The 21,486-nt window shown below is 51.4% G+C and overlaps 5 protein-coding genes and 1 pseudogene across 5 annotated transcripts; 2 read left to right on the top strand and 4 right to left on the bottom strand.

The window, feature by feature from the left end:
- Window positions 1-1,784: 1,784 nt before the first annotated feature.
- On the bottom strand, window positions 1,785-2,458 carry LOC139601115 (feather beta keratin-like). Its single transcript, XM_071449874.1, has 2 exons — window positions 2,340-2,458; window positions 1,785-2,160 (listed from the first exon to the last, which is right to left on the bottom strand). The coding sequence occupies exons 1-2, from the start codon at window positions 2,456-2,458 to the stop codon at window positions 1,785-1,787; spliced, it is 495 nt and encodes a 164-aa protein (XP_071305975.1).
- A 2,755-nt stretch (window positions 2,459-5,213) lies between these two features.
- Window positions 5,214-5,579, bottom strand: LOC139601107 (feather beta keratin-like). The gene has a single exon (XM_071449868.1). The coding sequence runs from the start codon at window positions 5,577-5,579 to the stop codon at window positions 5,214-5,216; it is 366 nt and encodes a 121-aa protein (XP_071305969.1).
- A 3,081-nt stretch (window positions 5,580-8,660) lies between these two features.
- Window positions 8,661-9,035, bottom strand: LOC139601101 (feather beta keratin-like). Its single transcript, XM_071449862.1, has one exon. It carries the CDS (start codon window positions 9,033-9,035, stop codon window positions 8,661-8,663), a length of 375 nt encoding a protein of 124 aa, XP_071305963.1.
- Window positions 9,036-11,916: 2,881 nt separating this feature from the next.
- Window positions 11,917-12,288, top strand: LOC139601097 (feather beta keratin-like). The gene has a single exon (XM_071449848.1). It carries the CDS (start codon window positions 11,917-11,919, stop codon window positions 12,286-12,288), a length of 372 nt encoding a protein of 123 aa, XP_071305949.1.
- A 2,804-nt stretch (window positions 12,289-15,092) lies between these two features.
- On the bottom strand, window positions 15,093-15,767 carry LOC139601090 (feather beta keratin-like; annotated as a pseudogene).
- A 2,758-nt stretch (window positions 15,768-18,525) lies between these two features.
- Window positions 18,526-18,900, top strand: LOC139601085 (feather beta keratin-like). Its single transcript, XM_071449822.1, has one exon. The coding sequence runs from the start codon at window positions 18,526-18,528 to the stop codon at window positions 18,898-18,900; it is 375 nt and encodes a 124-aa protein (XP_071305923.1).
- Window positions 18,901-21,486: the final 2,586 nt, after the last annotated feature.

Raw genomic sequence — 21,486 nt, 5'->3', positions numbered from 1 at the left:
TCGTGTGCTGTGGTTTGTGGGTGCCTTCTGAAAAATGACCCCCAATTTTTCACAGTTCTGATAGGCTGGTCTGGGCTGTGCAGCTGTGCCAAGGAGGAGGTGCTGCACCTTCCATTGCCTTCCATCCCTCCATGGATTGATCCCAGTTGGCAAATGCTGACCTCAGACCTCACCTTTCAATCTGAACATATTCAGTGGGTGCTTGGGTGATAGTCCAGCCTCAGAGCTTTTGATATTTTCGGTCATTCCTAGAGCAGAGTGCCAAAGGCTGGGGCCAACTGTGATTGTCAGAAGGAGGATTTGGAGGTTGACCTGGGTTGTTTGCGACAAGTATTGCATGATGCTCAACAACCCAGGTGAGTCCAGGTTGTGTCTGTGCCCAGGGCAGTGGACTCAGAAGAGTCTTAAGGGCTGGGGCCAGTGGCTTGTGGTCAGTGTCCCAAAGTCCAGATGGCAGCAAGTCCCCAGTGCTGAGCCCCAGGCCAACACTGAAAACTTTCTGGGTTCTGGACATCTGCTGGACTTCAGCAAGGGCAGCTGCCAAGTGCTTTTTCACGGGAGGAGTCCTACCAGGTAGGAAGAAATATCTGTGTGTCACATGGAACAATTGTTTTTGTTTCTGAAAATGCCTTTCAGAGAGATTGTGGGTTAGAAGGAATGGGGCCGGAGGTGTCCCTGTATCGTTGTGGGAAAAGGCACCTCCAGTCTCCAGATCAGGCCTGGGGAGAATTATTGTGATGGTGCAGGGAGATGATGTGATGAGGAGACTCTTGGTGTCTCCTGAGCACTGGTGAGGTCCCATGTGAGGTGTGGTGTGCAATTCGAGTCTCCCCGGTGTGAAAATGAAGTCAGCTTAGTGAGTTAGTGAATAGTGACCAGTTCAGAACCAGCAAGATTCCAAACGGGTTGCTAAATAATTCCTGGATGGGAAACTGGGAGGGCTGGGAGTCGCAGGGGACGAGGGTGGACATGGGTGTGTCATCAGTGTGTGCAAATCCCTGATGGCAGAGGATGAAGGTGAGGGAGCCTGACTGTTCTCAGCAGTGCCCACGTGCAGGACAAGAGGGCAAGGGCAGAGGAAAACCAGATGGAATGCAATTGCTAAAGAAGGCAAGAAGTTCTCATTTTGAGCGTGGTCACATCGTGGAAAAGGTGTTGGACGGTTGGCCCTGGGAGATGCAATACTGAACTGTCCATGGTGCTGGGAGTCCTGCCCATCTTGGTCTTGCTGGAGCAGGGAAGTTGAAGCTCTTGCACTCCAGATTTCCTGCCCAAATGGAGGATTTTGGGACTCTTACTGCTGGAAGGGTTCAAAAGTCCTGGTGGGGAAGAGAGTTTGTCATGTGTATACTGACACAGAGTGACTTGACCAGGGCTGTACCCAGGAGAGCATGGATGTGTGCAAGGCTTTGGTCTCTCAGATGATGGGTTTGTTCATGATCTTGAAGGTGTTCCCTCCTGTGCTTCCTATGCCGGTCGTTTTTATTAGTTGTATTTACATATTTATGAGGGAAGGAGTTGTTGCACATAGCCCAAATGCCTGTTGAGGCCTGGAATGTGCTTGGTAAGGATGTGAGACCACTGGAATTCCAGAAGAACAGGAGGTGTATCCGGCTTTGATGCAGGAAAACTTTATTGAGGCACAAGAATGAAGAGACAGGAGAAAGAGAAGATGGAATCTGTTGCAAGGTGCAAGTAGGACAACGATCAGCCAAGGTGCTTGGCTTGTAGAATTTGTCACCAGAGGTCTGAGCTGGTGGCGTCAGGGGTGGTGCTGAGCGCCCTTAGCAGTTGTAGCCATAGCCCCTCCTGCCATAGCAGCCCAGGCCTCCCAGCCCATAGCCCTGCCCGTAGCCGAATCCACAGCCATAGCCAAGGCCGTAGCCAAAGCCACCAAATCCGCCAGAGATGGGCTGTCCCTGCACACTGAGCTCAGTGCCCACGGCAGCCGAGGAGGTGGATCCGACGGCGGTGTTCTGGGGGAAGGAGGTCATGATGGGTCCTGGCAGGGTGACCAGCACAGGGGAAGGGTTGATGATGACGCGGGAATCCTGGCATTGCAGGGCACAGGGCTCGTTGCAGCTGTTGGCCAGCGGGGTGGGTCCACAGGGACTGCAGCGGTTGTAGCAGGCCATGGGTGTGGTGTGGAGGGTGCCTGGAAAAGAGGGGGGTGAGGCAGGGCAGGTGTGGTGATGGGCAGGGATGCAGGAGAGTGAGGGAGTGTGGAGGCTGTTGTGGGGCTGTGGGGCGGCGTGAGGGCTGCTGAGGCTGGCGCAGAGGGTGCTGTCAGAGAGGGGCCAGGGGTGCAGGAGCAGGAGGGTCAGGGGACTGAGACTCACCTGGTTCTTGGAAGAAGCAGGAGGTGTGAGAAGATATGTGTGAGGGAGAGAGGCTCTGGGCCGGCTTTTATGCTGGTTCTGGAGGGGCGGGACAGCCTTGTCCCATGGCCTTGGGCCATTTTGAGGCAGCAGCTCTTGGCTGCCCCAGCCTGGTGAGTCATGAGGTGGGGAGTGTTTTCCTTCATGCCATTCTGTAATTCCATGTCCTGCTCTTGATGCTGTTTCCATTTGACCTTGGCAGCAGCATTAATAAATTGGTATTTGGGCAGATTGGATTGTTCCATGCATGTCAGGGAGGTGTGAATGAACAACCCAAGCCCTGAAGATCTACAATGTCATCAGTGATGTCATTTTGTGGCACTTGTGTGCTGTGGTTTGCGGGTGCCTTGTGAAGACTGGGACTCTGTTCCATGACACTGCATGTCCATCAGTCATTGTGCTGCACCCAGGAATGCTGAGGGAGCTGCTGATGTCCTGGGGCAGTCACTCTGCAATAGCTTGGCAAGAACCCAATGCCTGCAAGCCTTTCATGATAGATGAAAGAGAACTCATGGCCTTTTGTCTTGAATGGGATCAAGAGAGAGGACGTTTAAAATGAGAGGCTGTTCAGGCTGAACATATTCCAATATTAGGATCCATTTGGATTTCTCCAATTCACATGACAATGTCCTCTGCCATTTAAACTGTTTTCCTTGACCTTGTTAAGAAATCCATTAAGGGAACAACAAACTGGGCTTGATCCCTTTTTTCCCAGACTCTCTGTCACATCAATTAGCTTATTCCGCATTCAAGCCACAAGTTTCATCACTCATGACCTGTAATTGTTCACATTGTGTTCCTGTAAGCAAATAATTAGTAATGGAGCATCAGTGAGCTCCTCTGTCCTTCCCTGCCAAGGTGGGTGTGCGTCTTTGTGGAATTGTGCAATTCCATATCCAGCTCCCGAGGCCCTGTCCATCTGTGGCAGTAACTTTTAATTGCGACTATGAAGAGGTCAAATTTTTCTGTTGGTGGTTCATGTCAGGGAGGGCTGAAGACGTGACCCAAGCTTTGGAGAGGTGGGGTGTCATCACTGTGGTCACCCCAGTGCCCTCGTGTGCTGTGGTTTGTGGGTGCCTTCTGAAAAATGACCCCCAATTTCTCACATTTCTGGTAGGCTGGCCTGGGCTGTGCAGCTGGGCCAAGGAGGAGATGCTGCACCTTCCATTGCCTTCCATCCCTCCATGGATTGATCCCAGTTGGCAAATGCTGACCTCAGACCTCACCTTTCAATTTGAACGTGCTCAGTGGGTGCTTGGGTGATAGTCCAGCCTCAGAGGTTTTGATATTTTCGGTCATTCCTAGAGCAGAGTGCCAAAGGCTGGGGCCAACTGTGATTGTCAGAAGGAGGATTTGGAGGTTAACCCGGGTTGTTGGCGACAAGAATTGCATGATCCTCAACAACCCAGGTGAGTCCAGGTTGTGTCTGTGCCCAGGGCAGTGGACTCAGAAGAGTCTTAAGGGCTGGGGCCAGTGGCTTGTGGTCAGTGTCCCAAAGTCCAGATGGCAGGAAGTCCCCAGTGCTGAGCCCCCGGCCAACACTGAAAACTTTCTGGGTTCTGGACATCTGCTGGACCTCAGCAAGGGCAGCTGCCAAGTGCTTTTTCACGGGAGGAGTCCTACCAGGTAGGAAGAAATATCTGTGTGTCACATGGAACAATTGTTTTCATATCTGAAAATGCCTTTCAGAGTGATTGTGGGTTAGAAGGAATGGGGCCGGAGGTGTCCTTGTATCATTGTGGGAAAAGGCACCTCCAGTCTCCAGATCAGGGCTGGGGAGAATTGTTGTGATGGTGCAGGGAGATGATGTGATGAGGAGACTCTTGGTGTCTCCTGAGCACTGGTGAGGTCCCATGTGAGGTGTGGTGTGCAATTCGAGTCTCCCCGGTGTGAAAATGAAGTCAGCTTAGTGAGTTAGTGAATAGTGACCAGTTCAGAACCAGCAAGATTCCAAAATGGTGGATCATTCCAGGATGGGAAACTGGGAGAGCTGGGAGTTGCAGGGGATGAGGGTGGACATGAGGGTGTCATCAGTGTGTGCAAATCCCTGATGGCAGAGGATGAAGGTGAGGGAGCCTGACTATTCTCAGCAGTGCCCACGTGCAGGACAAGAGGGCAAAGGGCAAAGGGAAACCAGATGGAATGCAATTACTAAAGAAGGCAAGAAGTTCTCATTTTGAGCGTGGTCACATCGTGGAAAAGGTGTTGGATGGTTGGCCCTGGGAGATGCAATACTGAACTGCCCATGGTGCTGGGAGTCCTGCCCATGTTGGTCTTGCTGGAGCAGGGAAGTTGAAGCTCTTTCACACCAGATTTCCGGCCCAAATGGAGGATTTTGGGACTCTCATTGCTGGAAGGGTTCAAGAGTCCTGGTGGGGAAGAGAGTTTGCCAAGATTGTGCTGGTACAGAGGGACTTGTCCAGGGCTGTACCCAGAAGAGCATGGATGTGTGCAAGGCTTTGGTCTCTCAGATGATGGGTTTGTTCATGATCTTGAAGGTGTTCCCTCCTGTGCTTCCTATGCCAGATGTTTTTAATAGTTGTATTTACATATTTTTGAAGGAAGGAGTTGTTGCACATAGCCCAAATGCCTGTTGAGGCATGGAATGTGCTTGGGAAGGATGTGAGACCACTGGAATTCCAGAAGAACAGGAGGCATATCAGGCTTTGATGCAGGAAAACTTTATTGAGGCACAAGAATGAAGAGACAGGAGAACATAGGAGATGGAATCTGGTACGAGGAGCTAGTCAGAGAACCATCAGCCAAGGTGCTTGGCTTGTAGGATGTGTTGCCAGAGGTCTGAGCTGGTGGCGTCAGGGGTGGTGCTGAGGGCCCTTAGCAGTTGTAGCCATAGCCCCTCCTGCCATAGCAGCCCAGGCCGTAGCCATAGCCCTGCCCGTAGCCGAATCCACAGCCATAGCCAAATCCACGGCCATAGCCAAGGCCGTAGCCAAAGCCACCAAATCCTCCAGAGATGGGCTGTCCCTGCACACTGAGCTCAGTGCCCACGGCAGCCGAGGAGGTGGATCCGACGGCGGTGCTCTGGGGGAAGGAGGTCATGATGGGTCCTGGCAGGGTGACCAGCACAGGGGAAGGGTTGATGATGACGTGGGAATCCTGGCATTGCAGGGCACAGGGCTCGTTGCAGCTGTTGGCCAGCGGGGTGGGTCCGCAGGGACTGCAGATGTTGTTGCAGGCCATGGGTGTGGTGTGGAGGGTGCCTGGAAAAGAGGGGGGTGAGGCAGGGCAGGTGTGGTGATGGGCAGGGATGCAGGAGAGTGAGGGAGTGTGGAGGCTGTTGTGGGGCTGTGGGGCGGCGTGAGGGCTGTTGACGCTGGGGCTGAGCGTGCTGTCAGAGAGGGGCCAGGGGTGCAGGAGCAGGAGGGTCAGGGGCTTGAGACTCACCTGGTTCTTAGAAGAAGCAGGAGGTGTGAGAAGATATGTGTGAGGGAGAGAGGCTCTGGGCTGGCTTTTATGCTGGTCCTGGAGGGGCGGGACAGCCTTGTCCCATGGCCTTGGGCCATTTTGAGGCAGCAGCTCTTGGCTGCCCCAGCCTGGTGAGTCATGAGGTGGGGAGTGTTTTCCTTCATGCCATTCTGTAATTCCATGTCCTGCTCTTGATGCTGTGTCCATTTGACCTTGGCAGCAGCTTTAATAAATTGGTATTTGGGCAGATTTGATTGTTCCATGCATGTCAGGGAGGTGTGAATGAACAACCCAAGCCCTGAAGATCTGCAATGTCTCCAGTGATGTCATTTTGTGGCACTCATGTTCTGTGGTTTGCGGGTGCCTTGTGAAGACTGGGACTCTGTTCCATGACACTGCATGTCCATCAGTCATTGTGCTGCACCCAGGAATGCTGAGGGAGCTGCTGATGTCCTGGGGCAGTCACTCTGCAATAGCTTGGCAAGAACGCAATGCCTGCAAGCCTTTCATGATAGATGAAAGAGAACTCATGGCCTTTTGTCTTGAATGGGATCAAGAGAGAGGATGTTTGAAATGAGAGGCTGTTCAGGCTGAACATATTCCAATATTATGATCCATTTGGATTTCTCCAATTCACATGACAATGTCCTCTGCCATTTAAACAGTATTCCTTGACCTTGTCAAGAAATCCATTAAGGGAACAACAAACTGGGCTTGATCCCTTTTTTCCCAGGCTCTCTGTCACATCAATTAGCTTATTCCGCATTCAAGCCACAAGTTTCATCACTCCTGACCTGTAATTGTTCACATTGTGTTCCTGTAAGCAAATAATTAGTAATGGAGCATCAGTGAGCTCCTCTGTCCTTCCGTGACAAGGTGGGTTTGCGTCTTTGTGGAATTGTGCAATTCCATATCCAGCTCCTGAGGCCCTGTCCATCTGTGGCAGTAACTTTTAATTGCAACTATGAAGAAGTCAAATTTTTCTGTTGGTGGTTCATGTCAGGGAGGGCTGAAGACGTGACCCAAGCTTTGGAGAGGTGGGGTGTCATCACTGTGGTCACCCCAGTGCCCTCGTGTGCTGTGGTTTGTGGGTGCCTTCTGAAAAATGACCCCCAATTTTTCACATTTCTGGTAGGCTGGTCTGGGCTGTGCAGCTGGGCCAAGGAGGAGGTGTTGCACCTTCCATTGCCTTCCATCCCTCCATGCATTGATCCCAGTTGGCAAATGCTGACCTCAGACCTCACCTTTCAATCTGAACATATTCAGTGGGTGCTTGGGTGATAGTCCAGCCTCAGAGCTTTTGATATTTTCGGTCTTCCCTAGAGCAGAGTGCCAAAGGCTGGGGCCACTTGTGATTGTCAGAAGTAGGATTTGGAGGTTAACCCGGGTTGTTGGCGACAAGAATTGCATGATGCTCAACAACCCAGGTGAGTCCAGGTTGTGTCTGTGCCCAGGGCAGTGGACTCAGAATAGTCTTAAGGTTTGGGGCCAGTGGTTTGTGGTCAGTGTCCCAAAGTCCAGATGGCGGCAAGTCCCCAGTGCTGAGCCCCCGGCCTACACTGAAAACTTTCTGGGTTCTGGACATCTGCTGGACCTCAGCAAGGGCAGCTGCCAAGTGCTTTTTCATGGGAGGAGTCATACCAGGTAGGAAGAAATATCTGTGTGTCCCTTGGAACAATTGTTTTTGTTTCTGAAAATGCCTTTCAGAGTGATTGTGGGTTAGAAGGAATGAGGCAGGAGGTGTCCCTGTATCCTTGTGGGAAAAGGCACCTCCAGTCTCCAGATCAGGACTGGGGAGAATTGTTGTGATGGTGCAGGGAGATGATGTGATGAGGAGACTCTTGGTGTCTCCTGAGCACTGGTGAGGTCCCATGTGAGGTGTGGTGCGCAATTTGAGTCTCCCCAGTGTGAAAATGAAGTCAGCTTAGTGAGTTAGTGAATAGTGACCAGTTCAGAACCAGCAAGATTCCAAACGGGTTGCAGAATAATTCCTGGATGGGAAACTGAGAGAGCTGGGAGTTGCAGGGGATGAGGGTGGACATGGGTGTGTCTTCAGTGTGTGCAAATCCCTGATGGCAGAGGATGAAGGTGAGGGAGCCTGACTGTTCTCAGCAGTGCCCACGTGCAGGACAAGAGGGCAAAGGGCAAAGGGAAACCAGATGGAATGCAATTGCTAAAGAAGGCAAGAAGTTCTTGTATTGAGAGTGGGCACGGAGTGGAAAAGGTGTTGGATGGTTGGCCCTGGGAGATGCAATACTGAATTGCCCATGGTGCTGGGAGTCCTGCCCATGTTGGTCTTGCTGGAGCAGGGAAGTTGAAGCTCTTGCACTCCAGATTTCCTGCCCAAATGGAGGATTTGGGGACTCTCATTGCTGGAAGGGTTCAAGAGTCCTGGTGGGGAAGAGAGTTTGCCAAGATTGTGCCGGTACAGAGGGACTTGTCCAGGGCTGTACCCAGGAGAGCATGGATGTGTGCAAGGCTTTGGTCTCTCAGATGATGGGTTTGTTCATGATCTTGAAGGTCTTCCCTGCTGTGCTTCCTATGCCAGACGTTTTTATGAGTCGTATTTACATATTTATGAGGGAAGGAGTTGTTGCACATAGCCCAAATGCCTGTTGAGGCATGGAATGTGCTTGGGAAGGATGTGAGACCACTGGAATTCCAGAAGAACAGGAGGCGTATCAGGCTTTGATGCAGGAAAACTTTATTGAGGCACAAGAATGAAGAGACAGGAGAAAGAGAAGATGGAATCTGGTACGAGGAGCTAGTCGGACAACCATCAGCCAAGGTGCTTGGCTTGTAGGATGTGTTGCCAGAGGTCTGAGCTGGTGGCGTCAGGGGTGGTGCTGAGCGCCCTTAGCAGTTGTAGCCATAGCCCCTCCTGCCATAGCAGCCCAGGCCGTAGCCATAGCCCTGCCCATAGCCGAATCCACAGCCATAGCCAAATCCACGGCCATAGCCAAGGCCGTAGCCAAAGCCACCAAAGCCACCAAATCCGCCAGAGATGGGCTGTCCCTGCACACTGAGCTCAGTGCCCACGGCAGCCGAGGAGGTGGATCCGACGGCGGTGCTCTGGGGGAAGGAGGTCATGATGGGTCCTGGCAGGGTGACCAGCACAGGGGAAGGGTCGATGATGACGCGGGAATCCTGGCATTGCAGGGCACAGGGCTCGTTGCAGCTGTTGGCCAGCGGGGTGGGTCCGCAGGGACTGCAGCGGTTGTAGCAGGCCATGGGTGTGGTGTGGAGGGTGCCTGGAAAAGAGGGGGGTGAGGCAGGGTCATGGAGGTTTGGGGGTTGTGATGGGGGGTATGGGTGTGTGCCTGGCATTTAGAGGCTTTTTTGGGGCTGGGGGAGGAGTGAGGGCTGCTGAGGTTGGACTGAGCGTGCTGGAAGAGAGGGGCCAGGGGTGCAGGAGCAGGAGGGTCAGGGGATGGAGGCTCACCTGGTTTTTGGCAGGAGGAGAAGGCTTGAGGAGAAGTGTGTGAGGGAGAGAGGCTCTGGGCTGGCTTTTATGCTGCTCCTGGAGGGGCGGGACAGCCTTGCCCCATGGCCTTGGGGCATTTTTGAGGCAGCAGCTCTTGGCTGCCCTAGCTTGGTGAGTCATGAGGTGGGGAGTGGTTTCCTTTCTGTAGTTCTGCAATTCTGTGTTCTTCCCTTGAGGCTGTGTCCATCTGACCTTGGCAGAACATCTTAACTGCGAGAATTGATGTCCATTATCTCATTGTTTATGGTGTGTGTTAGGACATCTAAGATACTCAGAAGAATCTTAGGGTAATTGGGGTGTTGTCAGTAAGGTCATTCCATGGCGTATTGATGACATCTCCTGTTTGCATTCTTGTGTCCTGCCTGAAAGAACTCCCAGATTTCTGACCTTGTCCTTATTTTGTGGATACTCCAATCCTGTCCATGTCATGGTGTCCCTGCAGCACTCTCAGTCAACCATGTCCACATCCTTCTTCCACCAGGGATCCCTACCAGTGTTGGGGACCAGGACAGTCCACTCCCTCAACCTTTCTGAAGCTCAGGCACATGGGTTTCAAGGGTGGATTAATCAAAGGATGGGGAACTGTGCTCCTCATGTGTCTTGTTCTCCTTATCCTTCAGCATTTTTCCTTTCCATGGGTCAGGCACAGTCTAGCACTGGGACCCCACAGTGTGACCTTGCTTGTCACAGCTGAGACGAGAGCTGTGGATGAACCAACTCAAGACTTTGGGCAGCATGGGAGGCCATCCTGAATCACAGTGATTGATTTCCCATCTCCAGCAGGAAAGGCTGGGAATATAGACAGGCTCTGAATGTTGGCAACATGGTGGGGATGGAGAGAAAGGTCATTTCCTCACAAGCAGTGCTCCTGCAAAGCCAGACAATCCTGGCAGAGCTGTGATGCCTTGGGGCCCCCCTTCACAATGTGTGGCAGTGTTTGAGGGTCCCCAGGACGAGGGAAGAGATGAGAATCTTGACTCCATGTTTCAGAAGGCTGATTTATTATTTTATTATATATATTATATTAAAAGAAAATTATATATTAGACTATACTAAAGAAAGAGAGAGAGAAGACCTCAGAAAGCTAGAAAGGAATGAATAATAAAATCTTGTGACCGACCACAATCCCGACACAGCTGGACCTGTGATTGGCCATTAATTAAAAACACGTCACATGCTGGGTTAACAATTTTCCAAATCACATCCCAAAGTAGCAAAACATGGAGAAGCTGAAGCTTCCCAGCTACTCAGGAGAAAAGATCCTAGCAAGAGGATTTTTCAGAAAATATGTCTGTGACAACAATGCACCCAAAAACCAGGACACACCAGTGCCTTGGGGTGACCTCACTGATGACACCCCATCTCTCCAAGGCTTTGGACATGTCTCCAGCCCACCATGACACATGGCATCAACACCTGCCCTTAACCTCTAAGACACTTAAAATCTGCCGCCAAGGTCAGGTGGACATGCCTCAAAAGAAAGACATGGAGCTGCAGAATTCCACAAAGGAATGCCCACACCATGACATAAGAGAGAAGACGACTGTGCTGACCAACCATCAGTAATTACTGGGTTTTTCTAGCAGGAACAGATTATTAAGACTAAAAGGATATGAGATATGAAAAGTTATGGGATGAATGCGGATTAAAGGCAAGAACATCACAGGCCAGCCTGGGAAAAAAAGGATCAAGCTGGATTGTTTAATGGATTTCTTAATGAGGTCAGGGAATATGCTTTAAATGACAGAGTACAATGTCAAGTAAAGATGAGAAGTCCAAATGGACCATGACACCAGAACAAGTTCAACCAGACCAGCCTCTGCTTTTCCAGATGTTCTCTCTTGATTCAGTTCAAGACACAAGGCCATGAGATCTCTTTAATCTGTAGGAACACTCCTAATTCATGATAATATTTCCATGTTATTGCAGAGTGACATTCCCAGGACATCAGCAGCTCCCTCAGCATTCCTGGGTGCAACACAGTGACTGATGGACATCCAGTGGCACAGAGAAGAGTCCCAGTCTTCAAAAGGCACCCACAAACCACAGCACACGAGTGCCACAAAATGACATCACTGATGATATCGCAACTCTGCTGGGCTCTGGTTGTTTATTCAGCACTCCCTGACTCACATGGAACAATCAAATCCACCCAAATACCATCTCTCACTTCAAAGCTGCTGTCAAGGTCAGATGGACACAGACTCAAGAACCAATCATGACACTGCAGAAGTCTATGAATAAAAATACCCCCCACCTCATGACTCATCAAGCTGGGCCAGGCAACAGCTGCTGGTTAAAAAATGCCCCAAGGCCATGGGACAAGGCTGTTCTGTCCCTCCAGGATCAGCATAAAAGCCAGCCCAGAGTCTCTCTCCCTCACACACTTCTCCTCAAGCCTTCTCCTCCTGCTCCTCAGGACAACCAGGTGAGTCTCAAGCCCCTGACCCTCCTGCTTCTCCCCACCTTGGTCCCTCTCTTCCAGCACGGTCAGCCACAGCCTCAGCAGCCCTCACTCCTCCCCACAGCCCCACAACAGCCTCCACACTCCCTCACCCCTCATGCACCCCCGTGCCTCTGTCCTGCCTCACCCCCCTCTCTCTTCCAGGCACCCTCCACACCACACCCATGGCCTGCTACAACCGCTGCAGTCCCTGCGGACCCACCCCGCTGGCCAACAGCTGCAACGAGCCCTGTGCCCTGCAATGCCAGGATTCCCACATCATCATCAACCCTTCCCCTGTGCTGGTCACCCTGCCAGGACCCATCATGACCTCCTTCCCCCAGAGCACCGCCGTCGGATCCACCTCCTCGGCTGCCGTGGGCACTGAGCTCAGTGTGCAGGGACAGCCCATCTCTGGCGGATTTGGCTTTGGCCTTGGCTACGGCCTTGGCTATGGCCGTGGATTTGGCTACGGGCTGGGCTATGGCTGTGGGTATGGCTATGGGCTGGGAGGCCTGGGCTGCTATGGCAGAAGGGGCTATGGCTACAACTGCTAAGGGCCCTCAGCACCACTCCTGACACCAACCACCCACTCCTTGGAACACACCCCAGGTGTTGCAGACGCCTTTCTGGGCCAAAGCTGTCAACTGGCTCAGCACTTCCAGCTCCTGCTCTCAGGGCACTGGGCAAGGCAGCAGCCAAGGGCCCACCCCACGCTGCCTGCAAACATGGCCCATCTGCCTCCTGCTCTTCTCTCACTCCCTCTCAGCTCTGTCCAGCTCCCTCTACTGCAAATCTCTTCTCCCAAGCCAGAGACCATTGGGAATCTTCACCATCAGGTTGCTTCTATTGTGGAACAGGAAGGCCTTGATGCTCTGACTGAATCACCAGCAAGCAAAGGAGCTCAGCTGATGGTCGCCCTACTTGCACCTCAGACCAGCTCCTTTCCTCTTGCCACTCATGACCTCTCACTCTTTTTTTGCCTCAATAAAATTCTCTTGCATTGCAGCGTTGTTATGTCTCCTTTTCCTTCACGGGCACACACTGGCACAGTTTGCTCTTCCCTTGGATACCACAAACCCTTCACCTGTGTGATCCTATGCCTGGATACTCCAAGGCAGATCTATCCCTACCTGTGACACAAGCTTCTTCTGGGCCATGTTTGTACATTGGCTACACAGCTGTTGGTCCAGTCCCTCACTGTCTCTTTAGCCCTTATACAGATCCACACGAGCAGGTCCTTACCCTTGAGGCCCCAGAGTTGAGCACAGAACTCCAGTCTCAGTAGAGCAGAGCAGAGGGTCAGAATTCCCTCCTCACCTGCTGCCCACACTGTGGCCATGAGCCCATGGCATGGGCAGTTTCTGTTTGGTGTGTTCACATGGCCAGGCCATGTCCAATTCTTCATCCACCAAAACCCCAAGTCCTTCTCCTCGAGGATGTTCTTAATTGACTCATTAGGCATCCAACATCCATTACTGAGATTGCTCCAAATCAGATTTAGGATGCTGCACTTCATCCTGTTCACCTTCATAACAATCACACCACCCCAGCCTGTCAAGAGCTCTCTGGATGCTCTCCCTTCCCTCCAGACAATCAAGCACGCTGCTCACCTTGATGTCATTCCCATTCTTGCTGAGGGGACACTCAGTTCCCTGTGCCTGACAAAATGGGAAGTGATATTGTTCCCAATACGAGCTTCTGCAGGTCACCACTCATCCCTGTTCCCCTCACAGACATGGAGCTACTGACCACAACTCTGTGAGTGAGACCATCCTGTCCATTTTCCACCCCACAGGTGATGTTCCAGCTATCAACTCCACATCTCTCCAGGTCAGAGATAAGCATGTTTTCTGCCACAGGAAGAAATGCTTTGCACAAGTCCACGTACATGATATCAGTTGCTCTTCCATCATTCACCAGTGTTGGAACCCCATCAAACTTTTCAGAAAGAATTTGCCCTTCATGAAAATGGGAGCGGCAACAGGGGAGGGGTGAGCCAGGCCTTTGGGGCCTTGAGATGTGGCAAGTGCCCAGAGCTGAGGCCACTTCCCTTGGAGTGTTTCCCTTGAGGAAATGGTGCTTGGCTGAGCTCTGTGTCTGCTCTGTGCCAATGACTCAGCCTGGCATTGAGAGGAGAGAGCTGTGGCTGCTGTTGGACACAACCCTTTTGTGAAACCTTTGATGCTCCTTCCCATTCTACACTCTGAGAGCAGCTGAGCAGGTCCAGGTGGCCTGAGAGTGCAGTGAGTGGCCTGAGAGTGGCTGAGGGGCTGAGTCCAGAGGTGTCTGACCAGTGGTCCAAAGTGCAAATGGAGGTGAATCCCCAATACTGCAGCCCAGGAGTCGGATCCATGGGCCCAACTGTGTTCAGCATCCTAAATAATGAGCTGGGCAGTGTTGTCCCCTCAGACACGTAGCAATCTCGGAAATGGGTAATAGAGAGGTCATGAGTTGGTTGAGAGCATGCTGGAGGAGGACTTGGGGTGTTGGTGGATGAAGAATTGGACATGCCCTGGCCATGTGCACTCACAGACCAAAACTCCCCATGCCCTGGACTCATCACCACAGCGTGGACAGCAGGTGAGGGGAGATTCTGACCCTCTGCTCAGCTCTTCAGAGACTGGAGATGTGTATTCAACCCTGGGCACCCAAGGATATGAAAGATACGGGCCTGCTGAAGCAGAGCTGTAGATGACCCTGGAAGATGATGAGGGTCTGGAGCAACTGGTGTCCAGCCAAAGTGAAAACAAGACCCATATACAGCTTCTATTAGAGACAGAGATAGACCTGCATTCGTGTGTCCAGGCCTGGGAACAAGCAAGGGAAGTCTGAAATGCACCAGAAAGGCAAAGTGTGGCTGTGTGTGTCAGCGAAGGAAAGGAGACATCTGAGGCTGTAATGCAAGAGAACTTTATTGAGCTAAAAGAACAGTGGAAGGTTGTTAGGATCCACTGGAAAAGAGAAGGGCAAGTAGGGGGTGCAAGGAGGGTGACCATCAGCCAAGATCCTTGGCTTGCAGGCGGTTCAGTCAGAGCACCAAGGCCTTCCTGTCCCACAGTGGGAGCAGCCCAATGGAGTTGCCCAATGGTCTCTGGCTTGGGAGAAAAGGGGTTTACAGCTCTGGACAGAACTGAAGGCACAGTGTAGAGCACAGAGAGGCAGAAGAGGAGGAGGAAGATGGGCCATGTTTACAGGCAGCCCAGGCTGGTCCTTTGGCTGCTGCCTTGCTTGGTGACCTGAGAGCAGGAGCTGGAAGTGCTGAGCCCATTTGAGAGCCTTGGCCCAGAGATGTGTCCTCAGTGCCTGAGATGTATTCCAGGGAGTGGGTGGTTGGTGTCAGTGGTGGTGCCAAGGGCCCTTAGCAGATGTAGCCATAGCCCCTCCTGCCATAGCAGCCCAGGCCTCCCAGCCCATAGCCAAATCCACGGCCATAGCCAAGGCCATAGCCAAAGCCACCAAATCCGCCAGAGATGGGCTGTCCCTGCACACTGAGCTCAGTACCCAGAGCAGCCGAGGAGGTGGATCCGACGGCGGTGTTCTGGGGGAAGGAGGTCATGATGGGTCCTGGCAGGGTGACCAGCACAGGGGAAGGGTTGATGATGACGCGGGAATCCTGGCATTGCAGGGCACAGGGCTCGTTGCAGCTGTTGGCCAGCGGGGTGGGTCCGCAGGGACTGCAGCGGTTGTAGCAGGCCATGGGTGTGGTGTGGAGGGTGCCTGGAAGAGAGGGGGGTGAGGCAGGGCAGGGGTGTGGATGTGCGTGGGGCAGTGATGCAGGAGGGTGAGGGAGTGTGGAGGCTGTTGTGGGGCTGTGGGGAAGGATGAGGGCTGCAGAGTCTGGAGCAGAGTGTGTTGAAAGAGAGGGGCCAGGGGTGCAGGATCAGGAGGGTCAAGGGCTTGAGGCTCACCTTGTTGTCTGCAGGAGCAGGAGGAGAAGGCTTGAGGAGAAGTGTGTGAGGGAGAGAGGCTCTGGGCCGGCTTTTATGCTGCTCCTGGAGGGGCGGGACAGCCTTGTCCCATGGCCTTGAGGCATTTTTGAGGCAGCAGCTCTTGGCTGGCCCAGCCTGGTGTGTCATGAGGTGGGGAGTGTTCTCCATCACTGAATTCTGCAGTGTCATATCCTGCCCTTGAGTCTCTGTCCATCTGACCTTGGAGGGAGCTTTAGAGTCAGAGTTGATCTTTAGGTAGATTTGGTTGTTAGATATATGTCTGTGAGGGTTGAATAAACAAACAGAGATCAGCAGAGGTGCAATGCCATCAGTGGGCCTTGTGTGCTCTGGTTTGGGGGTGCCTTTTGAAGACTGGGACTCTATTTGGTGCCACTGGATGTCCATCAGTCATTGTGTTTCTCTCAGGAATGCTGAGGGAACTGCTGATGTCCTGGGAAGGTCACTCTGCAATAACTTGGAAATGTCCCAGTGCCTGGGAGTTCTTCCTGATGGAAGAAAGTGGGCTCTTTTTCATGTGTCTTGAATGGGATTGGGAGAGGGTCTTGGAAAGTAGAGGCTGTTCAGGCTGCACTTGTTCCCATGTTATTGTCCATTTAGATTTCTAAAATTTAACCAACAAACTATGCTATCATTCAAAGCATATTTCTTGATCTCATTTAGAATTCCAATAGCCAACAAGAAATGCAGGCCCATCCCTTTTTCCCAGGTGTGCGTAATGTCAATTCATTTATTCTACATTCAAGCCAAAGAGTTTCATAACTTATATCCTGTAAATGTAATATTGTGTTCCTATTAGCAAAAAGGACTAATTACTAATGGACAGTTATTGAGTTGCTCCTTCCTTCTCTGTCATGGTTCTGGCATTCCTCTGTGTGACTCTGCCATTCTACATCCTTCTCTTTAGGCTGTGTCCATCCGACCTTGGCGGCAGCTTTTAAGTGTGAGTATTAGAGGTTAAATGTTGGTCTTGATGGTTTATGTCAAGATGGGTTGAAGACGTGACCAAAACTTTGTGGAGATGGAGTGTCATCAGTGAGGTCACCCCATGGCACTGGTGTGCTGTGTTTTATGTGCGTGTGGTGAAGAGGGACCCCATTTCCTCATGGCGCTTTTCACAGAATTCACAGAATTCACAGAATCACTGGGTTGGAAGAGACCTTCAAGATCATCAAGTCCAATTCATGCCCTAACTCCTCAACTAAACCATGGCACCGAGTGCCACATCCAGTCTTGTTTTAAACACATCCAGGGATGATGACTCCACCACCTCCCCAGACAGGCCATTACAGTACTTTATCACTCTTTCACTGAAAAACTTTTTGCTAGTATCCAACCTATATTTCCCTTGATGCAGCTTGAGACTGTGTTTGTCTCATTCTGTCAGAATGTGGGGAAAGAGACCAACCCCCACCTGACTACAACCACCCTTCAGGAAGTTGTAGACTGATAAGGTCATCTCTGAGTCCCCTTTTCTCCAGGCTAAACAACCCCAGCTCCCCTTTTTAGGCTGCTCTAAGCTTTGCAGGTGTTCTGGGGGTGAGCACCTGCACCTTTGATCATGTTCTCCTCCTCCCTACCTTGGCTGCATCTTTCCAGGCTTCTCTGTATTCCTGGCCTTTACCATTGGAGATGGGAAAGCAATCCACATGACTTAGGGAGGTGTCCTGTGCTCCTCACAGTCCTGTGTGGGTTCATCCGTAGCGCTCATCTCAGCTGGGCCCAGCAAGGTCACACTGTGGGGTCCCATTGCTGGGCTCTGCCTGACACATGGAAAGGAAACCTCGTGGAGGATGAGAAGAAGAAGCATGAGGGGAACAATTACTCATCTGTTGGTTTGTCAACCCTTCAAACTCATGTTTCTGCAGTTTAGAGATAAGGATGTCCTGTGGGGCTGGTTTAAGGGCCTGGTGGAATTCCAGGAAGGCGACGCCAGTTGCCATTCCCTTGCCAAAAATAGCGTTTGACCTTGTGATCCTGCTGGAGCATAAATGGATCGTGAGGCGGCCATGGAGCCTCTGATGTAAAAAGCTCCAACAATTACCAGGAGAGAATTAGGAAATACGTAATAAGAAAAGTAACACAAGGAAGATGAGTAGGTCAACTGTTGTGTACCACTGATGGGGCTGCAGAGTGCAACAAGGACATGGTTCACCAAGAGCAGTGCCAGGAGACCAATGGGACTGGAGTACCCTTTAAACAAGAAGTTGACAGAGCTGAGGACTCTCTCAAGCAGGAGGAAAGAAGGCAAATGGGACATGATGTCATTATTCCATGGCGTGTCCTCATCGATGAAACATCAGTTGTCCTCAGGGTTGTTTGAATCTTCTACATGTCCTGAAAGGCACCAGCAACAAGAAAATGGTCACTAATTCTTGCAATTAAAAGCTGCCAACAAGGTCAGATTGACACATCCTCAGGGTCAGGACATGGAATTGCAGAAGTGCATGAAGGAAAATACTCCACACCTCATGACTCACCAGGCTGGGCCAGCCAAGAGCTGCTGCCTCAAAAATGCCCCAAGGCCATGGGACAAGGCTGTCCCACCCCTCCAGGATCAGCATAAAAGCCAGCCCAGAGCCTCTCACACTCACACACTTCTCCTCTCGCCTTCTCCTCCTGCTCCTGCTGACAACCAGGTGAGTCTCAATCCCCTGAACCTCCTGCTCCGGCATCCCTGATCTCTCTCTTCCAGCACTCTCAGCCCCAGCCTCTGCAGCCCTCATGGCTCCCCACAGCCCCACAACAGCCTCCTCACTCCCTCACCCTGCTGACACTTTGCTCCTTGCACCCCCACGCCTCTACCCTGCCTCACCCTCTCTCTTCCAGGCACCCTCCACCCCCATGGCCTGCTACAACCGCTGCAGTCCCTGCGGACCCACCCCGCTGGCCAACAGCTGCAACGAGCCCTGTGCCCTGCAATGCCAGGATTCCCACGTCATCATCAACCCTTCCCCTGTGCTGGTCACCCTGCCAGGACCCATCATGACCTCCTTCCCCCAGAGCACCGCTGTCGGATCCACCTCCTCGGCTGCCGTGGGCACTGAGCTCAGTGTGCAGGGACAGCCCATCTCTGGCGGATTTGGTGGCTTTGGTGGCTTTGGCTACGGCCTTGGCTATGGCCGTGGGTTTGGCTATGGCTGTGGATTCGGCTACGGGCAGGGCTATGGCTACGGCCTGGGCTGCTATGGCAGAAGGGGCTATGGCTACAACTGCTAAGGGCCCTCAGCACCACCCCTGACACCAACCACCCACTCCCCGGAACTCATCTCAGGCCCTGAGGATGCCTCTCTGTGCTAAGACTCTCAAATGTGTTTAGCAGCTTCTTCTCTCAGGCTACCAAGCAAGGCAGCGGGCCACACTGCCTGCAAACATGGCCCATTTGCCTCCTGCTCTTCTCCTGCTCCCTGCTCTGCATCGTCCCTTTGGCTCTGTCCAGTCCCCTGTGGACAAACCCCTTCTCCCAAGCCAGAGACCATTGGGCATCTCCACCATTCTGCTGCTCCCACTGTGGGCAGGAAGTCCTTGATGCTCTGGCCAAACCTGCAAGCCAAGGGGCCTTGGTTGTTGGTTCCTCTCCTTGTACCTCAGCCGGGCCTCTTCCACTTAACTGCTCATGACTTTCACTGTTCTTTATGCCTCAATAAAATTCTTTGGCATTGCACATTGTGAAGTGTCCTCTTCCTTCATGGGCACACACTGGCACACTTTGCTCTTCCCTTGGATCCCACAAACCCTTCACTTGCTCGATCCCAGGCCTGGATACATGAATGTAGATCCATCCCTGCCTCTGATAGAAGACATGTATGGCTGGACACTTTGGCTGGACACCAGTTGCTCCAGACCCTCACCATCTTCCAGGGTCATCTACAGCTCTGCTCAAGCATGTCCATGTCTTCCGAGTACACATCTCCAGTCTCAGAAGAGCAGACCAGAGGGGCAAAATTCCCCTCTCACCTACTGCCCACACTGTGCTGATGAGCCCAGGACATGAGGAGTTTCTGGTCTGTGAATGTTCATGGCCAGGGCATGTTCAATTCTTCATCCCCCAGCATCCCAGGTCCTTCTCCTCTGGGCTGCTCTCAACCCCTGCATTGTCCAGTCTACAGCCCTGTTTGGCATTGCTCCAAACCAAGTGCAACTTGGCCACATTCAGCTTCATGAAAATGACATTATTCCACTGTCCCAACCTGTTCCAGCCTCTCTGGATGCCATCCCTTCCCTCCAGACAACCAACTGCACGACTCAGCTTATTCTGGCCACTGATTTTGCTGAACATCCCACTCAATCCCACCATCCATGTCCCTGACAAAGATGGGAAATAATGCTGGTCCCAATAGGTGTAAGAGCTTAAATGAGAGATGTGGGACTCCAGGCGGCTCTTCAAAAGCAGTTTATTACATCCAAGACATTACATCAGTCTAAAGTCGTGAGTGACAGAGCCTGTGCCTGCAGCTGTCAGCTCCAGCTGTAAGCGAGCGGAAAGACATTTTAGTTTTAGTTACAATGCATTATGTACTTTTCTTTGCTGAACATCTTAATACAGTAGAACCAATCTATACCTTAACTTTTATCTATAGCCTATCATAACTACTATAATTACCATATTCATGCTCCTATTCTCTAATCACTAAAAGTTAGTACATTACAATTTAAGCTAGAAGTTGTTTTTCAGTTTTCTTGCAGTAAAAAATGCAGAGACCTTTTTTCTGCTTGCAACATTTGCTAACTTGTTTGGTTGTGCTATCTTTCTGCTTAGTAAAAATGTCTTCTTGTTTGAGTTGGGTTTATCCTTTGCTCTAAGTAATAAAAACCCCTTCTAACTAACATACCCTTTGCCTCCTTAGTAATCCAGTAAAACTAGCTCAACAATTCTTTTCTTCTATATCAAAACTTGCTTGCATCTCTATTCCTTCATCAAACTCTACATTTAAAAATCTTTATGCTAAGCATACATATCTGTGAGATTTTCTTGTCAAACTTTCATCCTTCCCAACAAATAGGAGCTTCTGCCTGTCACCAGTCATCCCTTTTCCCCACAGTCCTCTTTGAGTCAGACCATCCCATCCATTCCTTATCCACCACATGGTCCAACCACAACTCCACATCTTTCCAGAGTGAATGTGCAGATGCTTTCTAGCACAGGAACAAATGCTGTGCACAAGCCCAGGTACATGATACTGTTCCCTCTTGCCTCCTCCAACAAGGCTGGAACCGATCCCAGCTCATTAAAAGATGCCACTTTTTAATGGACTGCCATTGGACACCTTTTAATCTGCCTGCCAAGGTCAGAGAGACACATTCCCAATAGCTGGATATGATACAGGAGAGCTGAGGGAAACAAAGTGCTTCCCACTTTATGATTTGACAGAGAAGTTGCCTGAAAAAATGCCCCAATGTCATGGCCAATGGCTGTCCCAAACCTTCAGCCCCAGATCATCCTCAAGGTCATACTCTGGATGTTATCCAGCAGAGTCTTGTCTTTCTTATTCCCAGTAAACCAGAGATAAAGAGAGTTCTCTAATGTGAGCAGAGAAGAGCAGAGGGGCAGAATCTCCCTTACCTGGAATGGAGCTGATGCCTGAGGTTTTAGCTTTTGTATTTTTCAGATTCTGTACTGCTTTGGTGTGTACTTTGGAGCTTCGCGTAAGGGGATGGTGAGCTCTCTTCACAGAGCAAGGAGACAAAACAATTCCTTCTCTAGCTGGGGACCAAGGACAGCCAATCCAAATTTCAGGCCCAAGCGAATAAACAATAGTGGACTGAAGAGAGAAGAACAAGACGGATGGGATTTCATAAGCTAAA

The sequence above is a fragment of the Agelaius tricolor genome, unplaced genomic scaffold (assembly GCF_023055355.1).
Source record: "Agelaius tricolor isolate 1412-34295 unplaced genomic scaffold, bAgeTri1.0.p SCAF_2, whole genome shotgun sequence".
Lineage (NCBI taxonomy): Eukaryota > Metazoa > Chordata > Aves > Passeriformes > Icteridae > Agelaius > Agelaius tricolor.
Note: the sequence above shows the minus strand (reverse complement) of the source record. Positions and strands in the feature narration are given on the sequence as shown.

Coding starts and splice junctions, on each gene's coding strand:
- LOC139601115 (XM_071449874.1), bottom strand. CDS start 2,458: ATGGCCCAAGGCCATGGGACAAGGCTGTCCCGCCCCTCCAGAACCAGC. Junction 2,161..2,339: donor CTGCTTCTTCCAAGAACCAG/GTGAGTCTCAGT, acceptor ACCCCCCTCTTT/TCCAGGCACCCTCCACACCA.
- LOC139601097 (XM_071449848.1), top strand. CDS start 11,917: ATGGCCTGCTACAACCGCTGCAGTCCCTGCGGACCCACCCCGCTGGCC.
- LOC139601085 (XM_071449822.1), top strand. CDS start 18,526: ATGGCCTGCTACAACCGCTGCAGTCCCTGCGGACCCACCCCGCTGGCC.
- LOC139601107 (XM_071449868.1), bottom strand. CDS start 5,579: ATGGCCTGCAACAACATCTGCAGTCCCTGCGGACCCACCCCGCTGGCC.
- LOC139601101 (XM_071449862.1), bottom strand. CDS start 9,035: ATGGCCTGCTACAACCGCTGCAGTCCCTGCGGACCCACCCCGCTGGCC.